The sequence below is a fragment of the Hyposmocoma kahamanoa genome, unplaced genomic scaffold, assembly GCF_003589595.1.
Source record: "Hyposmocoma kahamanoa isolate Upper Pololo Valley unplaced genomic scaffold, ASM358959v1 64, whole genome shotgun sequence".
Classification (NCBI taxonomy): Eukaryota; Metazoa; Arthropoda; class Insecta; order Lepidoptera; family Cosmopterigidae; genus Hyposmocoma; species Hyposmocoma kahamanoa.
Window position 1 is genome coordinate 4,981,920 of NW_020653852.1, and position 10,983 is coordinate 4,992,902.

The 10,983-nt window shown below is 35.6% G+C and overlaps 1 protein-coding gene across 1 annotated transcript in view; it reads right to left on the reverse strand.

Moving 5' to 3' along the window:
• Nucleotides 1-5,771, reverse strand: part of LOC113230902 (ATP-binding cassette sub-family B member 8, mitochondrial) — a 21,470-nt gene extending 15,699 nt beyond the window's left edge. Inside the window, exons 1-5 of the mRNA XM_026465011.1 lie at nt 5,725-5,771; nt 5,306-5,648; nt 3,266-3,421; nt 2,194-2,339; nt 1,170-1,245 (exon numbers count right to left, since the gene is read on the reverse strand). Of these exons, the coding sequence (XP_026320796.1) occupies nt 1,170-1,245; nt 2,194-2,339; nt 3,266-3,421; nt 5,306-5,648; nt 5,725-5,771 (768 nt within the window). The remainder of the gene's footprint in view (nt 1-1,169; nt 1,246-2,193; nt 2,340-3,265; nt 3,422-5,305; nt 5,649-5,724) is intronic.
• Between the last annotated feature and the right edge of the window lie 5,212 nt (nt 5,772-10,983).

Below are 10,983 nucleotides of genomic sequence, written 5' to 3' on the forward strand. Positions count from 1 at the left end.
GCGCCATCTAGTTGATCTGTTTATTCGTACAATTTGTAGGTCAGTTGATAGATAGCACTATAATATATTATACAAACTAATTTATAAATTAACGCTTCCTGTTATGGGTTGATGGCGTCAATCCTAAATAAAATAAAAGAATAGCCAGCGTTATCCGTAAGTCTGTGCAATAAGCGCCATCTAGTTGATTTGTTTGTTATCACTAGAAATTAGAGTACCTTTGATAAATTGCAGCTTGTCAATATAAAACAAATTATTACAAAATAGGCATTTGGTAATCCTGGCAATCTGGTGTAGTAATAAGTACTAAATACTTTACTACGCTGCGCTGTCTAGTATCGTGATTTGCAGAGTTTGAAGTTTCGCAGATACTAATACAAATAGTAGGTACTACAATATAATCGCGAATATTTTCTTGAAGACTGATCGTCGTACTAAATGATTTGATTATGCATGATATATCTAATAATAAAAAGATAAATCATCAACAAATTTGTTTTGTTTACCTCCTTAAGTATGTTAAGTAAGTTATGGTAACGCAATAAACAAAAGGAGTAAGTTTCTAAGATATTTCGTCTCGTTTCCGGGAGCGACACGGGAGGTTTTTTAAAAACTAAAAATAAAACTACATTTAAACTTAGCTAGACAACTGGCAGAGTTGGATGCCCGTCGTTTAATGTCTCTCATCAATGTATCTCACTCTGAAACGTATCTACCTCGGGGCTATGCACAACAGGATGTTTGCTCAACTCAACAACAAACTCAAGAATGCAGCGTAAGCTGCCTGTAAGTACTTTCGGATATACCTGGGGTGTTATGCCTACTTTATATCCTTATCCTTACTTGTATGGTGCGGGGACGATCCGGGTGCAGAACCATTTACCTACTTCCAAATATTATTCATAAGCACTGTAGCACACGTCATCTTTAAATTAGTACTATACATATGATGACTATCGCAACATCAGTTCCGATTAGATAAAAAATTAAATCTATTTTATTTCATTTTGTCATATATTCACTACAGTATTGATAAAATAATTGATTGACCCATTTAATAGAATACAGTAACGGGTGACCAACAAAATAGGTCTATTAATAAACCAGTAAAAAGTAAACAGAAAATAAGTTAGTTTCAAAATAATAAAAAAATTATAATTTATAAATACCTGTGTTATTGCTCTTAAGCCTCCAGAAATGGTCTGTTTGAAAGAACTTTTGAAGTCCTGGACATCTACTGTTAGTCTAGAAATAGATAAATAAATTATATGAGTTTTATGAGGCCAGAGTAGTGAACTATGGTATATAGTTTAAGCTATCTGCTCCAAAGGAGATCCGTGTGCACCCGAACCTCTATAGATCAATAGTGATGCCAAGTTTTAAGGAACTGTAGGTATCAACTCTTCTTAAGAAGAGAGTTTAAGCCGTCTCCTCTAAAGAAAATCTATGTGTACCGAAACTTCTATGGATTGATATTGATGCCGAATTTTACGGAACTGTAGGTATATTATTATCAGGGAGAAGATACAGGTTATCTCCTCTAAAGGAGATTGACGTGTACCGGAACTTATATGAGTTGAGATTTCCGAGTTGTACAGCACTGTAGGTATCAGTTAATTTTAAGGTTGAGGGTTTAGGCCGTTTCCTCTCGAGGAGATCCATCAGTACCAGAACGTATAAGGCTGGTTTCAGAGCAGTGCGGATTTATCTGCGGACTTTAACTCCACGTTAAAACATCGTTTTACATTGACGCGGATTGCTCCGTACGGAACACGCTCTGCGTGAACTACGCACGAGCCACCCGTGTGTTCATTGTAGGAGACTACCCTCCGTGCCGTAAATACACAATTAATAGCACTGCGGATTCAATACCCATGCGGATGACCCGCAGGCGGAAAGTCCGTACAGACCGTACGCACAGCTGTGAAACCAGCCCCAAGGTTGATAATGATACCGATTTTTAAGGAACTGTACTGTATAAGAGCAGGTATAAGAGCAGGTCTGTAGATATCAGTTGTCCCTATATAACTTCTAGTACAGTCGGTGTCGATGTTTTACCTAAAACATACAGCAATAAAAGAAGCTTAATCTCTAACAACATTTAGTAATAGCGTTTAACACAAATAAATAGGTACGAGTGCAATTAAAACTATTAATACCTACCAACTCTTATTTGAATATGATAATTTATACCTGTTGACAAGTTCTCCAGTTCTCTCCTGATCAAAGAAAGTCATATCCTGTTTGAGAATTGAGATAAATAAGTCTTGTTTCATTTGCGATGCTACACGCTCGCCCACTTGCGCCAGTAGGTGTATGTAGAAAAATGTAAACGCTGCCTGAAATTTCAAGTTTTATAATTATATTTCTTCAATCTCATATGTGGTGGAATTGCCGAATATTTTGATTAAAACATTTTTGTCTAGTTTTCTATTTGAATAATTCAGTTCAATAATAAAGCTTAATATTTACAGATTAGGTAAATTAGACAAGTTTAATTAGACGTAAATCAAATCCATGTTCACCTTAAATTCATACAAATGCACAAACATAAACATATAGACAATTTCTGAGTATTTACTGAAATGGGTTGGGTCATTTCTGGACAATGACGTGCAATTTATCTTATTATCACAAAGCCAAAGCCAAATAATCAATTTATTACATGGGAACACTTTACTTTTAAGCTACTGCTCACTTATTTCTGCTGACTTCCCTTACAAGTACGAGCAAGAAACTCTAGATTGCTATTTTTAAATAAACTTAAATGCTACACTTTGAATCAAATATGTGTGGAATCTAGAACAACCTACTGATTAAATTGCACTAACTGTGAAATTGAACTAGACAACACAGAAAGCTCACCACCCATATTAGCATTCGGCAGTAGGGGCGCAGACGTGCCTATACACCCATACTGTGTTCGGATTGCTATTTTGAATTTGAGATGCAGTTGAAAAGCAACTCGTATGACTATAAAACAGCATATCAAACATGATGTACACTTTGCATATAGTTAATTAAAGTCCATAAAAAAATGTTAATAAATAATCGCTATTGGTTGTGCGAGGCTGCAAAGTTGTTGTTTGACACGATTGTTTGTATTGAAACCTGAGCAAGCGAAGGGTCCTAAGATTGAAATTCAAAAATAGAATCCTGAGCATGTTGAGGGTTTCAAGGCATGAGAGGCAAAACAACTTTGTTGCCGAGCGAAATTGAAAAAGAATATTACTAATTGATATTACAATAAAGATTGTATATTTACCTGCCCAATATATAAAGATATTAACTGCATAGCAGGAACCTTGATCTGGTCCATAAAATCCTCTGCTGGATTGTTTTTCATATTAGCCAATACATTCACTATTACTCCTAGCATTGCAGGTATGTATACATTTAGAAATGCCACAGCCAGTGCTGACTGCAAAGAGACAATATTTAAAACACACAACCAAGTCGTTGTTTGCACATTAGTTATTATTAAAAAATGTAAATAAAGAATATATAGAAAATAAAAATGGTGACCATTTTCCTTTGACCTAAATAATGTTAAAAAATAAAAAAAATCTTAAAAAATCGAATATCACACTTTAACGATGAAAGTACCTATAGACATAAAAACATTTATGATGAGCACCAATCAAGAGGGGATAAAATTGTTTGGTGTCGGTTACAATTTGGTCACATCAGTCATACCCTACCAATGTTAGCCTCCCAAAACCCAGCTAAGTACAATGGAAAAAGCGCTAAGTGGCCAATGTACATTAAATTGTACCACATGGTACTAAATATAATAACATACATAACCCTAAGCAACTATACCCATAGTTTAGTTTGCAAACATTGACTTACAATTATATGGATGTCAGGTTCGCGCTAAAAAGTGTCCGAACAATTAGGGCGTTAAAATCGTATACAGAGTGTCATTCACGCTCTAGTCTTCGTTTGTTCGACTGACAGCGAAGCAAGCAAAATTAGACAGTACTGCGATGACATTACAATTTAAATTCAACATTTTAGCTTTTTCATATTCCTTGACATGTCACTACGTTTAAATAGGTTGACTTGGGACATTTTTTTCGTGGTTTTTGTATTAGACCTGTCGTCCATTTATTTGTAAGTCAATGTATGCAAAACATATTTTTCCAGATACCCTATAAAATATATAGTGCTAAATTTGAACGCGATGTTTTCATTATATGTCACTGCGTGTTTACTTCCTCATAAGAATGTTGACTGGGTCTGAATCACTTCACATATTACATACATTTTAATATACACGGGGCCTTAGGAAGTTATGGTGCCTTTATGTACAAAAAGCCTAAATCTTCTCATCTATGGTTGTACATACAAGGCAGCCACCAAGGTCGCTCCCCAAATCCTTCAGCAGTCTTGGAGGAGCTTGAATGGCACAAGGACCCTGCACCCACCACATGCAAAATAGGTGCCTGGATGATGACTTGACACCATACCATAAGGCAGCCATTAACTTGTTGGTGACAACAATTTTGTGACAGTTACATCTTTTACATACATAATTTCATATCCAGTAGCTCACCCAATATGGTAGACACGACCACCCACTTGTCACACACCTCTCTAGCTTATACCAATTTCCAATAGTATATAGATGTCTATGAAAGTATGCTCGTTGTTTCTCAGTAATTTTGACACAGCCTGCTTTTTCCTTATACATCATATTCATATATTTAAAAAGTCTGTTGCGGGTGTCCTCAAGCAGTCTAGTTGAAGTCTCGCAATTTTATTTTTTAACACTTTTTCTCTATGGTCTTTTCTTTTGCTCTATTTGTAACAACACAAAATTTGTAATTTATAATTAATTGACATAAACTTTCAAAACATGCTGTACGTACACGCTCCTGGTTGGCATTCTGGTCCAAATCTAGTTTTAAGCAAATTTATTTGTTAAATCTTTCTTGAATGTCGACTGTTGTGTTCGTCTAATAAATAAAATAAAATAAAATATACACTTTCATTACTTACCTTTACCTTAATAATTTCATTTTTTATTGTCAACTAGCGGGATTTATAAGTTGTGCACCTGATGGTAAGCTACAGACCTGTCCATAACAGTTGCAGTGCCACTCAGCTCTTTAAATCGCAAAGATCTGAGGCGCACTGCCACTGCACCTACCACCCTGAAGCAAAGTTAAAGTCTCATGTGCCTGTAATTTCACCAGCAGCCTTACCCTTCAAAACTGGAACACAATAATGCTGACACTACTGCTTGGCGGCAGAAATAGATAAGGTGGCACTGCTAATTATACAAAGTAAGTGTACTTACAGCAACAGCAGCAGCCAATAGCCATCGATGAGGCTTCAAATACTCAACAAATCTGTTCCAATCAAACTTAGCACTATCATCTGTTATATTCGGTCTCCTTTGAATAATTCTCGTGTTTGGCGCAGCTTTACAATATGCCAGGCCATTGTCAAGAAATAATCTCGCTGCTAGACCTATACTAACACCCGTACACAGTTTCCAAGGGCTACATATTAATAAAATATTGGACTTTGCACTTTTGTCTGAGGAATTTTTAATTTCCGAAAAATAGCGTTTAACTGCATTTGACGGCTTGTTTTTTATCAAATTCGTAAAGTAACAGTTGTTTTTCACTGGTAACAGCCTGAAAATTAATACATTACTGTTAATTAAAATCTTACATTATATAAAACTAAAATTAAGAGGTTAGGAGGTTTTACCTCTGTCTCACTAGTGAACTGGAATGATTCTGCAACAATTGCCACATATTCACAAAGAAATATACTTGATACTGATTATTTTACAACTATTTACACATGTTTTTTTCTTAAAACCGATTAAATTACGTTATTTCTGATGAAAAATAAATATTACAACAAAAGTAAACGACTGTCAAATTACGATTGTTTTCAAAGCACCTATATTACATTTTCAATATTTTGATTACACCACCACAAAAACAACATAATGATGATAACTTTTGTGTATTTTAATGGCGGTGTCAATAAGTTTCGTTTCAATTATGAGAAAATGGCTACATGAGTGGTACTGCCATACTGACATGACATTAGTTATAGAACAAAGTCAGGAACACATTGTTCTATCACTATCAGTGACGTCATGGGATTGCCATACCCATTAAAGTACGCAGAGACTTGCTTCACTTACATTCACCAAATCTTTCAATTAGTTTCCTTTTATCAGTACACGTTATGAAAAAGATTTCTAAATGTATCATTGAACGGGGCAGCCAGTCATAACATAACATAAGCATATCCGTGACGTCTATCCTAAAGCAATAATATGTTCACTGTCCTTTCTTTATTCTTAGTCTGTGCTGTCATTTCAGTTCCTTCCGTTAAAGAAAAGACAGGCCAAGATTAAAAGCCATGCTGGTTCACCTTCAATAGATAGCCAAATTTATTAATTTCATGTTTTTGGACTTCGAATTTTTTGTAACTTGGAAACGTCGTCAAAATAGTATAAAATACATAAGTCGAGTATAAATATTTTACACAACATGTAAAAAGTTCCACTTACCCTTTCAGACCAAACCGCATTCAGTTTTTCAGACCAAAAAACATTTATGACTATTCCCCATACAGTTAGCTTCGATTTTTTAGGACCAAGGCAGATGGTCAAGAGTCTGTACCCCGATTTTGGCGCCAATAACTCATTTGTTTGACTCAAGTGGTGCGTTTAACACAATCACGGCATTGTATTGTGCTTTGCATTATTTGATTTTATGCCATTTAAAGTTGGCTTTAAGCGTTTTGTTATGCAAGTTGTATTATTTGGTACCTACTTATTTACTATTAGGCGCGTAACTTATTTCGATATATTTTAAAATTCTCTATTGAAAAAGAAGAATCATTAATTACCAAGAAACGGACCAATCAAGTCCTAAGAATCAGATAGCCGTCGGTAGCTTTTTGACACTATTATTTTATATCTTCGACCTTAGTCTTCGACTAACAGAATTACCTAATAATAAAACAGAAAACGAACAATTCGTGTTTATTTAAAATAAATAGCAACCGTAAAGTTGTCCGCGAAAAATGTCAGAAAATTAAACTAATGAAAAACAATTACAATCTAATATGTATTTATTCAAGATCTGGCAGTATAGTCAATTAGACGCGGTCCTATCCAAAAAGACGAAAATTTTATTACTGTATATCTACTAAATAAGTTAAGCCATAGATTACTAGATAATTATGGTTAAACTCGTTAAACTGTTAAAAATGTTGCCTACCACGTCTCTGTGGTACCTACATAATTGATTATTATATTAGAAAAATAATGAGTTGGCTTAAAATTGTCAATTGTCAGTCACGAAATATTTTAATCTCTGGCATTTTCGAGATATCGAGAAATTTATATAGACAGACCCAAATAACATCGATTGTTGAAATTTCCCCCATTATTAGTTTGCTCCCATGATAATAAATATAAACCATGATTTTGCAATTTATTAAATTCCAAACTGACCATTTATGATATAATGATATCGTTTAGAACTTTAATTTCGTCAACAATTTTGCGCATACGTCAATAAGGGTAAATCTGTGGTAAATCCTTAGATTAATAACGCATAAAAACCTAGTCCGCACACGCTAAGTAAGGCAAATTGTAGCGCTCCCAATGGGCCTAGACGAGTTGGCGGGCCGTCAGTGCTCAAGGTCAACTTGCACCGCGAACAGCTCAAGAATTTTAGCTAAATATGACGCAATATGATGACGTAATGAGCACCCCCAAATACCTCGAAAACGTTACCCAACTTGCCATAATTCCAAAAATCGTGCCCGCCATGCCATCTTGGATAGAAATTGTGCCATATTCATAATGAGCATCCCCAAATACCTCGAAAATGATACCCATATTGCATTTTTTTGAAAAATCGTGCCCGCCATCTTGGATTTAGAAATGAGTGCCATATTCATATTGAGCATCCCCAAATACCTCGAAAAGGATACCCATATTGCATTTTTTTTAAAAACCGTGACCGCCATCTTGGATTTAGAAATGAGAGCCATATTTGTAATGAGCACCGCCAAATACCTCGAAAATGATGCCCATATTGCATTTATTTGAAAACTCGTGTCCGCCATCGTGTATTCAGATATAAATGCCATTTCTATATCGGCTACCAAAAATAAATTTTTGAAAATACTTGTCCCTTGACATTGTCGATCGACAAAATCGAGCATATCTGTAGGCACCTGATCGATATTGTCGATCGACAAAATCGAGCAAACCTGTAGGCACCTGATCGACATTGTCGGGCAAATCTGTAGGCACCTTTAACTTCATGATGAGTTAAGCAAAATACAATTTCCCCACTTTTGAGGGAAATGTTATTCCATGGCATCATTATTTGAATATTTGTGTGCGTGCCGACGAGCGTAGGAGATACAAGTTGCTGACGCCTACATGACTTTGATTTTTGCCTCACTTGTGACAGTTCGTTTGATATGAAACTATCATTCTATGCGTTATTATTCTAAGGGTAAATCCTTATTATTTAGTCATCTTAGGTACGTAACTTTTCAAATTTCTGAACTAATGTTTATCTTTCAAAAACTAAATGTAAAAGGAAAATATTAAATCAGGAGACGATTCAGCAACTTCACGACATCGTTGTTTAATTTATGGAGAACAGAAAACAAATTTAACCCGTTAAGGCCGGCGCAGACTGACGTCGCGGCACGGCACGGCATGCCGCGGCATGTCGAAGCGCGTTGCGGCATGCCGAAGCGCGTTGCTGCATGCCGCGGCACATTCGCTGCGCGCCATTCGCCGAAATCGCCGCCGCACTAGTTTCAAACCTTATTTCAATTAGTTTAATTGTCATAATTCTGTGACCGACGTGACTTGCGGGACGTCTGTGTAATGAAACGGCATGCTACGGCGTCCTGCGGCATGCCGCGGCATACCGCGGCGTCCTGCGGCATGCCGCGGCATGCCACGACGTGCCGCGGTATAATTGTATCGACATAAAGTAATATGAATTCTAACCTCGATGAAATAAGGATAAAAATAACTTGATCAAAAATAAAATCCTTTGCCGTGCCGTGCCATGCCGTGACGTCACTCTGCGCCGGCCTTTAATGATGGAGAGTAGGTACTTAAATAGTACAAGCACACAAAAATGTCACTACAATTATTTTGTGCTACAGTGTAATCAATATTGATTCAATATAAAATGTTCAATATAAGTCATTGAACTCTGTCAGTACGTTATAGATACTTCTCTATGGAGAAGCAGTAGGAGGCAACCACACAGAAATCACTTGGAAATCGCGCTGTAGAGCCCGTAGTTACTTTTTGAGATCCATATAGAGAAACGGGGTATATCGTTGCAGCAGACTGTATCCATGGATTAAAGGGTGTGTGCTAACAACGAGTGATCTAGGCCAAAGCAAACGTACTTATAGTTTATTAATTTTTATTATAAAACAGGTATGTAGCTATCAATAAAGCAAAACAAGCAAACAAAAAAGTCAAGAAATGGCGCCAAAAACAAACCCATTTAAATTTAGAATTTAAATATAAAACAAACTTAAAGACTGTAAAATATATATACAAAATAAATATATAAATAAAACACTTAGAATCAACTAGTAGCAGTAGAGCTCCTTGTGAAATAGGTCATCCAGGGGAGTACTGCCACCTTACCTATTTCTGCCGCCAAGCAGTAATGTCAGCATTACTGTGTTCCGATTTTGAAGGATAAGGCTGCTGGTGAAATTACAGGTACTTGGGACTTGTCAACTTGTGTCTCAGGGTGACGGGCGCAGTGGCAGTGCCCCTCAGATCTTTGCGATTTAAAGCTCTTAGTGGCACCGCAACTGTTATGGAAGGGCGTGTAACTTTCCATCAGGCGCACGGCTTGTTCGACCCGTCACTAAATATTATAAAAAAGCTACCTGCTTTCATCATCATGGTCATCAGCCACAGCCAAATTCGCCAAATGATGAATTTAAGTCACCTAGAAGTCCAACCAAAAATTCTTCTCGGGTCGAAGTAATATCAATACAAATTTGACCATATGGCCACAAACAGAAGCTTTATTACCAATACAAATAATATCAAACAACAAATTCCAATAATAGCGGCAAATATCTCTTAATTCCATAATTTATGACACAAGTCACATTAAAATGCAGGGAGTAGTCAATATATGCAGCAACCCTTAATAGATAGGGCGTGATGCCACAGAATTCTATTGGATTATGACAGTTCTATTGTTGGTTAAATTTTATTTATTGTTGAGTACGACGAGTGGGGAATTTTTTTAACTAAAATTCTTTAAGGTTTAATCAAATATTGAGACATGTCTCATCTTTGCTATGTAGACTACGATTACACAATTAAAAAAGTCACTGATCGTCTAGAAAATTCTTAAAGAACGTTTTTTAACAAAGAAATAGAAAGAGTAAATAAGGAAGAATTCGTGACCAAGAAAAAGAAAAGAATAATTGTAACTATAGGTAAAAAAACCGACTTCAAAAGTTCGGGGAATCACATTTGTTTGCCAAGTTTCATTGAAACCGGTTATTTCATTTCCGATTCATCCCCTAGTTTACGACCCTTAGAGATGGAATATTTTCTTTTCTAATACTGAAGTACCCTCTTTCCAAAAAAACAGAATCATCACAATCGGTTAAATCCTCCGTTTTTTAAGCCGGTTAAAAATTAGTAATGCGAAGAAATAATTAATTAATTTGTTTGTTAATTGTTTGTAAGATTTATAGCAAATTTTTATCAATAATTAAAGTATATTCAGTAATAGGTGACTATGCTAATTACAAATCTCAGAAATAATGAGAAAAAGAACACGAAAGAACAAAAAAATTAAATTACAACCTAAAACAAAAAGTCAAGTATAAAACCAAATATACATCAAGTATAAACAAATCAAAAATAAAATAAATAATCTCAGTACAGAGTACTAAAAAAACCGACCTCAAAAGTAC